Below are 12,859 nucleotides of genomic sequence, written 5' to 3'. Positions count from 1 at the left end.
TTGAGCTTTAAATACTTTAAATATTTAATCTAGTGATTTTTTCTTTTTGAAAACTTATTTTCCCCTTACTATGGTGTAACCCTCTTCTCCCCCTGCAATTTACATTCACCACCAAATGCAAGCACTTCCCCAGTGTCAGAAGCTGTGATAACTCAGCCAGTGGGTGTCTTGTTCCCCACTGCTGTCTGGTGGTGGCTGCCAAGATGTGGTCAACACAGCTTGGTACCAGCCAGCTCATACAGAATTGATAAAAAACTTCTTCCTTTTCCTTCAGGAGCTGCAACAGCTGCTCCTTCGTTACTCTGAGCAGAGCTGGATCAAAATAAGTCATTAGCTGAGATTTAAACTCTAGAATTATTAGCACCACTGTAACATATATTGACTAAATTCAAGTTTACCAGGAGACATCCCTTCCCCTTCCCCCCACCTCAGTCAGGCATCTCTTCAAATCTCCATACTTGCAGAGTTTAAAGTTTGATTTAGTCTTCAAGTATATGGGTATTTTTCAGCTGTTCTTTTCTCTGTAAAAACTTAACAATATATTCTGGGAAGCACACATCCCTTTTTTAAGCTGGAACAGGAAAAAAACAATGCTAGAAAGCAACCTCTTTCTAGCAACTGATGGGAGCACACCCTGCGAGGGTTTGCTCACAATAACAGATATACCAAGCACTGAGCTTAATTAGGAATCTTTTAGTGCCCTGCTCAGGGCAGACCTTAGCCCTTCACTGTCTTCTCATTCAAAGGAAAGCTGCTCAGTGCAGGGGCTCTTCCTCCTGGCCCTGTGAGTGAGGCAAACGGGTTGGCTCACAATCAGTTTCCAAGGGCCAGGTCAAAGATGTGCTGTTACTCCAGAGCAAGGAGTCAATTCTTACAAATTGCCCCTCTTGCCTCTTTGTCAAAGTTGAGGATGAGGGTTGGAATGAGTTTCTTTTCTGGGGTTCATGAAAGGAAATCTGAATGAAAGATTAATTAGTGTGAGCGCATTATCCATTAAAAAATATTCATAAATGAATGCTGGAATGACCTCCAGACTGTGGATGTGGAAAGAAACTGACTTGAATAACTTTTCCCATTTCAGATCACTTTATGAACCTTAATTTTTTATCAAGGAAATTATCAGGAGATGCCTGAGTGTCATTTTCATGAATGGCAAAGCTGATATCTGGCAGCAGAAGAATTAGCTGCAGGTGATAAATAATTTGTTTCACTATTAGCTGCTGGCTACATTACGAGTTTAAAGATAAGTTGATTCTCTAAAGCCTCTATTCCTCCCCTTCCTTCAGGAAAGCAATGATTGATGCCCATGGGATAACCTTTCGTGTGATGTTCACCTGGGAAGGAGAAGCAAAGAGGAGTAGTTGGTGTTACCTCTATGGCCAGCTGGAACTGCTCGTGCTCCCTCTGGAGCTGCTCAGCCTCCGACAGGGAGCTGGCATTGACCAGGCTGGCGTTGAGCATCGACTCCCCGTTCCTGATCCAGCCAAGCACCTGCAAACAGAGGATGTGCTCAGTGAAAGGTGCACTCAGTACCAGGGTTCATGCAGTCACCTGTCAGAAAATGCTTCAGCCTGCCTGAACAAGTGTGAGCAGAAAGAAATCTTTTCTGTGAACAGAAAGAAATCCTGGTGCAAGCTCTTAATGGCACGCAGTTTTAAGAGGCAAAGATCTTATTGAAAAAGTTATTGCTTGAAGAATTCAACTCCCTTTGCATGGATATTTGGATAGCAAAGAACTCTCATTTTCAAGGTTTGATCACAAACATGAATGGGCCCCTATGTAAATACCCCAGGGCAAAACCACAAAGCATAATGAGGGAGATTTGGATTTAAACATCTTTTCAAATTTCCGACAGGAATCATAGATTGCAACACCGTTCTACTTCACTTGCCTGTGTGTCTTTCACACAAAAGTCTGAGCTTGGGGAGGAGGGAGAGGACACAGTTTGATTCATTTGGCATGGAGTTAAGATGCAGTTAAAGTTTCCACCTGCACACAGCTAGGAAAAAGTGTCAAATCTTGTATTTTGTGGTTAATCAAGAGACTTTACTTCAGACATGTTAAAATTATTTGTAAGACATGCAATCCATGCTGTAATGACTGCAGAATCACATCCTAAATGTACATAATTATTCCATCAAGCTTGTACTCACTCATTTAAGCAGCAATATTTTCTGCTATTTTAAGACACATGTTTAGGAAATTAGCACCCAGAACACACATGCAAGTTCTTTCCTGTAGTGTCTCAAAGCCTTTTTTCTACCTGTGAAGGTGTCTTATTAGTCCAGTAAAGCCAAAAAGTTGCTGAGTCCAATTCACAGATCCACAGGAAATTCTGATTGCTCAATCACTGCCCTAAATTTAGCTCCTGATTTCCAAAATTGACTTTGCTGCAATAGTCCACATAGCAATTTCCCTTTTGTACTATCATTTTCTACAAGTGATCCATTAATTGCCTGGAGGAAACAGGGATTTTTTTATTGCTTTGTTTTTCATCCCTACATCATGCATCACCCTAGTTAGTGCCATTCGGTTCCCTGTAGGGTAAAAAATGAGTTTTCCCTAGGAGAAAAAAGGGAGACATCTATACATGTAGCTGACCCTAATTTGTAGAAAATTACATTCTGCTTAGTACAACAGTGTGGAAGATTTAATTTCATTTGTTTCTCTTCCATCAGCAGGTGTAATTGTTCCTGTGGTAAATGCATCACACATTTAAAGAAAAAGCAGTTGAGTTATCATGTGGAAATTGCATTGTCTGGCATTTTCTGTAATCCATCAGACTTAAACCTTGCATTATTACTAACTACATGGTACCAAACTCTGAAGGTAACCAAAGGATACCTGGGAAAGGCCTGAATTGAGGACATCATGAGGCAAGACACGCTTTCATGCTTTACATGCTGCAATACACCCAGCCTTGGACTATTTGGAATGCAGAAAATACTGAGGGTGTATGCTAAAAACACACCATTGTTTTTCCTCTGTGGAACATCTTTCATTTCAGCTGAGTTTTTCAAAAACTGCCACAGACAGTTTGACACAGATTTGACACAAATATCTGAGCCTCTAAATAGTAAAACATCAGAAAAAAAATATGGAAATTCAGCCTTACAACAAAGCAACTTGATTAGGAAGAGGGACCACACAACCAGTCTGCCAGGTCTCCTCTTGTGTTAACATCACGTATTCATCCCTCTGTTCAAGAGTCTTGCAGACTCAGATTATCCAGGGGAAAGCAGTTCAGGTGGACTGGTGGGTTCCCAGCACCACTCCTGACCAAGGCTGCTGCCCCCTCTCCTTCCCCCAGAGTGTGGGGCTGGACATTCTGGGGTTCCTACATCCCCTTTTCCAGACCCAAGGGGCACCCAAGCACTACCAAATTTTGCTTGGAAGCATTTACACAGTGACCCCTGTCTACTTTGGCAAGTTTGGCACTTCAGTGTTGGAGTCTCATATGAGATTTGCATCAGCTGCTTTCATAGTAATGTTTCCCTCTTACTTGTGTTGTTTACATACAGTAAGGAAAAAAAAATAATCAATTGCACGACCAAAGCTCCTTAAGTCTAAGTTCAAACCCCTGCAGAGACATTCCTTGTGTCCCTGATTTAGAATTGGCTGGAAAGGGGCATTTACACATTTATAAATGGTTTACAAGACCTGCTCACAAAGTGACTTCTACTCATAGAGTGCTTAATACCTTTTCATTAAAATATATAGAAAAGCTCTTAATACAGGACCAAAGCACTTCCATGATTATTTCCTGTATGAGTAGTTTCACCATTATTTTGCAAAGTGCAGACAGGCCAACCAACCCTAAAAAACAGTTTTAAAAAGATATTTTCTACAAATTACAGATTTTATCAGCTTTGTAGAAGCAATGACTAAATAATTCTGGAGTTAAATAAAACTTCAAAGACTTTCTTATACATCCTAACAATTTTTTATAACAGAGAAGCAGAAACAATTTTATGGGCTCTTATATAAAAGCCACTTGTCACTGGAGAACAGTTTTACTTCAAGGCATGGGTTAACAGGGCAACCACCACAACTCTGAAACAACTCCCACCTTTGACTCCAATTTGCTTTAGGGAGGCTATGCTCCTGTACAGGGATTCTCTGTAATTAAATAATAGTACCAAATTCTTCTAAACCCCCTAATTTCTTCCCTGGAACTCTGCCATCTTCACTGAGCAGAGTCAGACTCTACAGGAAAAATAAAGATTGAGGCACCCCTTGTGCAGCCATCCTTAAGAAATGAGAGCTCTGTACCATGCAGTGCTTTTGTCTACTGCTCAGTTTAGTCAGAATGTTTCTAGAAATGTTTCTTTATGTTTCTAAAAAAGACTTAGGCCCTTGCTATGGATAATTGTCTAGTAAGATAAGAAAAGATTTTCAGGTTTAGAAGACAAAACAATCTAAGTGAATCTTTTACACCTCCAGACCCTTTGCAGCTTCCTTCAGAAGCTTTTACTAACACAGACCCAACCATCAAGAACAGCTTCTGGTAATTCTAACCATGTTTAAAACTTCATTCCTTTCCCAGGAGCTATTTGACACTAGATTAGGAAAAAACAAATTTATTCACAGTCTCTCAAATGACTACTTCCCATCATCCTTTGGGCATATATATTTTGAAGCAAAGCTAATGCCAAACAGCAAAAATAGATGGATAACAAGCACATCAAAAGGATTAAATAGATCTTCAAAACAACCTGGAAAGCAAGTGTAATGGGACACCTTGAGGATATCTTGGAGCAAATTAGGTCAAGTTCAAAACTTATTTTAAAAAAAAGCCCAAACCATACAAAGATAAATTAAGGGGATAGGGAAGCCAAACAGCTGCAGGCACAGCATTAGAGTTTGTTTTTTTAAACTGATCTCCACAAATCTATTCTGCCATTACTTTTATGTAAGCTGTCCAAGCTCTATAGTTTCTGTCAGAAATGAGTAGGATCCAAATGAGGGAAAATCAGGCTTGGGCAGAATTTTTCTTAATAACAAAGACCTTGTGAATTACTGATCTTTTCTATTTCCACTCTAAAGCAGTTCACAGAACATCTCATTTGGAATTGTTCCACTTTAATGGCCCCAAACTTCAATTCATTGTCTTGGCATTCAAACCCTTGGTGCATATGATATAAAGCAGAAATCTCTGGTAAATGAAACTTAAATAGATAGAGACAGTTTAAAGACTTTTTATTTCCATGAGCCATTATATCAAAATGCAAACACATGTACATGTAGCAGCTTTGACCAATTTTACTCTGTCAGCAGAACTTAACACAGCTACAGGAGTGTCTTGCAACAACCACATCTCAACTCATTCACAAGAGAAAGAGCAATTTGGTAATGAGATCATCCATCATCTCAGATGCACTAAACTGAAAGTGAAGGAAACCTGGACCAGACTGGAGATGAACTACAAGCCAAAATCAATACATTTCCCAATTTCACTAAATGGTTGGGAATATGACTCATCTACAGGAAACCAAATAGATAAGACACAGAAATATTTTAACTTGCCTCTTTCTAAGGGAGATTGTAGCTGTGGTAATTTATAGGTTAACAAGCAAAGGGGTGCTTAGTATTCAGCTGAACAAATAAAATGTTTTTTCACTACTGGTTTGCTGGGAGGTCACACAATAACAAAGGCTCTGATGGTCCCAAGCTCTGTTAAGGAAATACTAATTCAAGGCAGCTGTTCTCTCACAGTAAGTATTAGCTCAGTCTTATAACCATTTCCTTTGGGTAGATTTCAGTCGTAAAATAGTTAAGCAGATATTTGATAATAAGGCAAATAACATCAGGTACCTGCAGAAAGTGCTGCAGTGCCACTGAATGGCTGCAGGAGCAGCCACAGGGCTGACTGCCCTTCACCCCAGACAAGTGGGCAACCTGCAGCTTTAGCCTTTCTGCCACACATGAAACTCCTCTCTGCTTTCTGTCATAAGTTAAAATGGCTCTGCTGTACCAGAAATCTATCACATACACCTCCAGGCTTAGCTAAGCTAAGAAACTTCAGGAACCTATAGAAAAAAAAGTACATACTTCATAATCATGTTAGGATGGTGGTTATAAATATCACAGAGTGTTTCTGGGTTTTGCTAGGTTTGTTTTCTTTTTTTTTTTTTTTCCAGAAGAAAGCCAAGCAGTCTACAGAGCTCCAGAACTTTGTGAGGAGCTGATCTTCAATAATCACAAATGCAAAATGACCATATTTTAAAAATAAAAATTAGGAGAGTTCTACGCTACTTTTAGGTAGAGTTGAAAAATATTCACATCGAAGTGGACTTTGAAAGAAAATGTACACACTGCTGTTAGTGCTGCCAGTTTGCTGAGTATAAAGGATTTTTTTTGCTGGCAATGATAAAGCAATTCAGATAAAACATCACTCAGTTATTCTGTCTTCAAAAGTGAATATTTATGATCATATGTACTGAGCATTCAGAGAGTGTATGTATGTGTTTAAGTAAACAAATGAGCAGATATCTCTCATGAACACCTTGTAGTATTTGGACACTTGTCCCAACACCAACCCCAACCCACCTATTTGTATAGTAACATGGAAAACTGAATATTCCAGATGTCTGGATAACATTTTTGGTTTTCCTGATGAAATCAAGAACTTTCAATAAAAAGACAGACATAAACTAGAGTGTGAAGCCACCTATGGGCTAAGAAGCAGGAAGTGTAATGTCATCCTGTGCAGCAAAGGAAAACAAAGAAACATGAAGCATCCAAATTAAATATTAGGGAAAACCAAGGGAAGTAGAACATGACTGCCTATGCTAGGAGGAAATCTGAAAGAAAGGCAATGTAATAATACTAAGAGGTCTAAACAAGTCCTAGGATCTAGAGACCACTGATAGAATTTTTTAAATCACCAGAAGATGTTAAAGATTCCTGCAAGACAATAGATGTATAGCAATAAATAAAAAGGTGAAACTACCATAACTTCATACTTAGGCCTCACAGCTCAGCTTCCTTTGTTTTGGGCCTGTTTTCCACCTCAGCTTAAATCTGGGTCACAAATCAAATAATTATATTCCCAGAACACTTGGAGTCTAAGGCCGTTTCTCCAGCTGAGAAGCTACATGGTCAGTTTTGCACAGAATTTCCATAACTACTCATGAAACCAAAAACATGGGAGAGCAGAGCCCCTTCTTATTTGCAAAGGGCCATCCTGTAACCTGTCAGCAAATCAAGTACTGTTAAGTAAAGGGGGATTTAGACAGCTCCCCTAAAGGTTTGTCCCTTGGCAGACACTGGCTTAGCAGTGTGAATGTATGCAATGGCTGAAAACCCCTCGAGCCCCTCATGTGTGGTCAAAACTCTCACCTGCTTGACCTCAGCCTGGAGGTGCCGGAGCTGCAGGCACTGCTCCAACCTCTTGTGAGTTTGGTCAGCATTCAGCTCCAGCTCATGCTGCTTCTCGTGAAGGAATTCCAGCAGTTCTTGAACCTGGGTTGCAAGATCAATGTCTTTTTCACAGATCAGCTCAATGCCTGTAACATGCAGGGAGAGAGAGATTATTGCACTTACTTGAAATTTCAATTTTGCATAACTGGAAACTTTAAAATTTTTTCCCATTTAACACTTTGATTTGCAAGTGTCTGAGTAATTCTTTCTCACTTAACTTTCTCACATGTAATATTTGGCTTTCACAACTCCCTAATCTTCATCACTACATTTTTTTTCAAAGTGTTGTTTCTCTGGTGGTCATTGCTCATCTGACTCATCAGCATCTGGCCAGTTGGACTGACTTAAACACAGTCTTGCTCAAAAACTTGCATGAACATCAAATTTTTAAAAAGACATAAAAGTCCTCAGGTTTTAGGGCAATCAATAAACTTATACTTTAGAAATGCATATTTAAAAAAAATTAAAAAACTAGAAGAAAAAAGAGATAAGGAAGAAAATAGAAAAGTCAAAGAGATCTACAGTAGTGCAGGGAGCTCCATAGAGAAAACCTTTTTCTATCTGGATGCTTGTGGAGGATCATCAAATGAGACTTTAGTTCATTCAGAATTATTCCACAAAGAGATTTTTGTCCAATCCTCACACAGCAGACAGAAAGGGTGTCTTAGTACCACATCTCCTGCCCTTGCATCCTATGTGAACTTCCTAACCCCTCAAAGGCCCGGTCTGATTTCATGGCCCTGACTTGATCAGGAGATTGAAATAGAGACTTCCTGAGGCCCTTCCTACCTCCTGAATGTTTTTTCTGACATTGTGACCCTTGTGTGCAGCATCTACATGAAATACAGTGCAGAGCTTCACACCTTCCTTCTGGGTGCCACTGATGTGATTGGGATGCTGGGTTCGCCACCAGTGCAACTGGAAGGTTTGGCCTGGAGAAAATATGATATCATCCCATGTTACTGCAGTCCCTGGGATTGCAAACTAATAAAGACCCTTCCCTTATGAAGGTCTACTGAAATTTTGCCATTGGCCTCAAAGCAGGAAGGATAAGGAACCTCACATAAAAATATTATGATTGCAGTAATGCTGAGAAAACACTGCACTTTCCTCCAAAGCCATTTGATTTAACAGAATAATTTAGGATTTAAAAAGAAATGTGTTAATTAGAAGTTGCTGAAAAAAGGTCTTGGACATATTTTGAAAATCATTTAGAAAGTTGTCTTTACCTCCCTCTTTATCCTCCTCAGAGACTCATGACTTTCATTCAGCGGTATCTACACAGTACAGCACGCAAAATAAATACGACCTTATTACTAACCCTATCCCTTTTCCTGGTTTCTGGTTTTATCAGAAAAAGCACATGGGAATGCAAATGATTAGCTTATTCCCTTTCCCAGCCAAAACAAAACAGTTCCTTCATTACCAAATAAAGTGGAATGGCCCCTGGCTTCCCATTTAAAACTGGAAATTTAATATATGTTTCTATTCTTGGGAGTGAAGTTCTTTTCAATTGCCAGACACCAGGCATTGTTGCTGCAATTAGCCTGCATATGGTTCTGTATCCTGAGGACATGATGGCTTTTTGTATGCTTGACTTCACCACACCTATTGGATATTAAATGCACAGCTTTGCCTCCCGCACCCTCAGCTGGTGCAGCTCTGATGGTGCTAACTCATCAGCAGCAAGCAGGGAACTGCCTGGGATGCTATCCAAGGGCAGTGTGTGCTCCCCATGATGAATGATCTGCCCTTTCCTGCTTGTCACATGTCACGCAGATTTATTCTGCGGTGCCAGCACATGCGGTGAGAGCGCTTTTTCTTCTCAAGTATTGGTTGGCAAAACAGAGAGCCTTGTTTCCTGAATAATTTCATACATATTATCTTTACATTGTGTTTTGACAGCTAGAAAAGCACAGCTGACTTTCTGATAAAATGAACTTGGTTGCCATTTTCTTCTACTGCCTCAAACAGTGCAGCAGATGTCAAGTGAGTGATATTGAATTGAAAATGTTTTTAAAAAATCCTACAGGAAAGAGTACTGAGCCACACTAACTGGCATCCTAGAAAACATACATTAGTGACACCTGCTTGCAATGTGAGATAGAATTCAGTCTAGGGAAGGGGTATTGCTTTTTAACCTGTACAAAACTGTTCTGAAACTGCTTTAAGCCTGCTTTATGCTGAAATATTAAGAGCCTGTGATTGCAGAATTTATATTCTCTTCTTTGCAATATAAACTACAGTTATAATTAACTATAAAGGACATCACAAAGCAAATGAAATGGATTTCTTCTTCCCTTTTAAGCAATGCAACACTTGGAAAAGAGGTGAACAATGTTAGCTTGATGACCAGGAAGCAAAAGAACTTTGAATCTTACACATATCATCAGGCAGGTACTGAATAAATATCCTCAGCTTCTGCTCTACAGTGTATTTTAGGTTTGCCTTAGAAGCAATTTGTCTAAGATAATAAAAGGAGCTCTGTAAACCATTAGAGACCCCCAACTGGGGGCTCATTATGACAATGATATTGACAATGCAAATGGACTTTATTAATCAAATAAATTTGCACAATCAATTAACCAGTGATTAGAGTGTAACTGCTTTTAATGCCTAAAATCAGACTAACTAAGGTGCATATGCTAATAAATTACCTGAGCATGTTAACACCACAGCTTGGGCCCAGGTGCTGAATTACTCCTGAATAATTATCCTAAACTTTTTGTGGGAAATGGATTTCTCAGAAGTGTCCAGGTTGTCACTTTTGGAAACACCAGGCTCCTTCAATGTATTGAGTTAGGCATCCAGAAAAATCAATAACTATTTCTGAGAGTATTTACCCACATATTTAGCTTTGCTATCAGCAGTAGAGCTAAAATCAAACAGGAAAAATAGCAGATAGGTTCCTTGAAACAAAAAGGGCTGGCTCATTAGAAACTCCAGTCTTGTTGAGAATATTACTATTATATTCTCTACGTACAAATATGTTTCCTGATTGACACAGATTTTAGTGACGATCTGCAAGTACTGCAAAATTTCAGGAAAGGCAACCTGACTTCCAGATCTTACCTATTCCCTAACAAAACCAAACATTTCTTTAAAAATAATTATTCTGATGGAGAAAACAGTCTAATCCAGGCTCACTTGCACATGCTGGAGCACTGGAAGGAATCACAGGAACATAACCCTGAGCTGGATGGGACTTTGGAAATACTGGGCTTGCAGAGAAGGCTGATTGTGTGGATGCCCTCAATATCCACAGAGTTTGACTTGGTGCATCACAGAACCCCTGGATTTATTGTAACAACATAAGAATGTTCACAGGGATTGCCAGACACTCTGCAGCCTGCTAAGGGTCAGTGCTTCAAGTCTGCATCAGACATGCAAAAATCATGGCTGAATGTCCAAAACCTTCTTTTTCTACTTCAAGAGTTCCAAGTGAAAAAGACATCATAAATGGCAGCACATGGATGTAATTTTATCTGACAGACTTGCTGGCTTAAAAACCTCCAAGACAAACGAGAGAGTGATCAAAATCAAGTCAGTCTCCTGTGTGGCATGTTGAAAAGAATAAAGCTCAACGAGAGTTATAGGGAAGGGAAGAAACTTGGTCAATTAAGGGTGGCTGGTTAGGTAGAATGGCTCTGGAAAATCACATTTTTTTCTGGCTCTATCTTCTGTGGCTACAGCTGAGTTTTGATTGTAGCAGTGGTGACAGTGTACAATAGGAAGCAGCAATAGCAGCTGATTTCCCAGAACCTCTGCAAGTTTTCAGCTCTGGTAGGTAAGAACAATCATCCCCTACCCTATACCCTGAATAGCTATGATAAAGGATTCAGCAAGAGGGAGTAAAATTCAATCACTTTTTTTATTAAGTATAACTGTTCTTTCTGAAGTAAGAAGCAGTAGGCTCCCAAGTACTACCTTTTTCCCTTATTTTTCCGTTCTCCCAGCATTTAGCATTCCATGCATACTAGACATGGCCATTACCTTTGATTTACTACAGTTACTCCACATCCCCATAGGACTTCTGCTTCCCTGATTTTGAGAGCAGTGGATTTTTATTAGGTAGGCTTCATAGAAAGTGGCCTCAGAGAATCTTACAAAAACATTTTACAAGTCAATTCATTGAGTTGCTAACCTTTTGTCAGCAATCCAAAAGAAGTTGTTTCTAACTTCTTGACAAACACAGAACTTATTTTTTATTTTCTAAAACTCAGCCACTAAGGCTCCTGATTGTACTCTGTTCTGCATCATATTCTTTACCTCCCATGGATTCCTTCAGGATGAAAAACACAAACAGAAAAAAGAGCACAAATATCTTAACCAATGTCTTAGGAGGAGTAACTCAGAAATCAGGGAGGCTGAAGCACAGGGCCAGGCATCGTGTGGGCAGATCTCAGAGAGGCTCACAGAATGCACCAGATTATCTAGTTCACAACATCCTCCTGAAGCAGTCCTCAAGCCTCTGTTGAGTGCAGCCTGCCAAATCAGGCTGGATACTGCCAGATTGTTCTGAAGGTAGGTGCCTAGAGGTAAAATGTTTGCCAAAGAATAATACCATAAAATCCTTTTTATTTCAAACGAGGGAAAGAACAGGAACTGCTCTTGCTTTACAATCTTTCCAAACATTTTAGAAGGTTAAAGCACTACATAAGTAACATTCACTTCTGGGCTTTATGCAGTGATTAATCTGAATTATGATATTCCTTTTCCAGATGCAAAATCCAAAGAAACAAAAATTTTGACTCTTAGGATGTATTAGAAATTCTCTTATGCTGAGAAGAAGAGTAAAATCAGACAGACTCCCTACCAAAATGAATCAAAACTTTCATTTAAGAGCACATCTCAAAGGGCCTTTTTACACTCAAGCTGCTACCCTTAACTGCACTGTGAAAAGGAGAATTCCAGTATGATTTATCATCATCCCCTTTTACACAAGACAATTCCACGTAGAACTGGCTGGAAACAAGAGTTCCATTTCATTACTAGTTTCAAGGCTCTCATATTTGGATTCTTTTCCAGAGGACTCTTGGATAACTAAATTCTTTCTCCCCTTACTCTCCCTCTTTCCCTTGGGCATGTCTGCACCCTGAAATGGGGAGCAGGGACAAGGTACTTGAGTTTGCAGAGAATGAAGCCAGCCCATCTGGTCAGTTTGACTCTCACTAAATTCAATTTGCAATAAGATTATCAAGCTTAGAAGTCTAGAATGACTAGACTGCATTCAGACCTGAAGTCTGCCAGCTCAAGGATCTGTAGCTCTTGAAGCTTGTTTCTGAGCAAGGACAAGGAGCTTGTCTTGCCCTCCCCTCTCCATCCAGTTTGGAGTCATTCACACACTCCATCCTGCAGCTGTGAAACTTTCTGAATGAAACTTGAAACTCAGCTTCACTTCCTCAATGAGTTTCAGTCTCAAAGAAACACCAGGTTT

General features: G+C 39.6%; 1 protein-coding gene across 11 annotated transcripts in view; it reads right to left on the bottom strand.

The window, feature by feature from the left end:
* The window catches only part of KALRN (kalirin RhoGEF kinase), a 464,736-nt gene that overhangs the window by 153,614 nt on the left and 298,263 nt on the right, over positions 1-12,859 (bottom strand). For all 11 annotated transcript variants that reach the window (XR_010440959.1, XR_010440958.1, XM_064717937.1 and 8 more), the window contains exons 16-17: positions 7,342-7,508; positions 1,372-1,491 (exon numbers count right to left, since the gene is read on the bottom strand). Coding sequence is in view for 9 of the 11 variants with exons in the window: in XM_064717937.1 (XP_064574007.1) it covers positions 1,372-1,491; positions 7,342-7,508 (287 nt within the window). In the remaining 2 variants the exon portion in view is untranslated. The remainder of the gene's footprint in view (positions 1-1,371; positions 1,492-7,341; positions 7,509-12,859) is intronic.

Source organism: Zonotrichia leucophrys, chromosome 7, assembly GCF_028769735.1.
Source record: "Zonotrichia leucophrys gambelii isolate GWCS_2022_RI chromosome 7, RI_Zleu_2.0, whole genome shotgun sequence".
NCBI classification, from domain to species: Eukaryota; Metazoa; Chordata; class Aves; order Passeriformes; family Passerellidae; genus Zonotrichia; species Zonotrichia leucophrys.
Note: the sequence above shows the minus strand (reverse complement) of the source record. Positions and strands in the feature narration are given on the sequence as shown.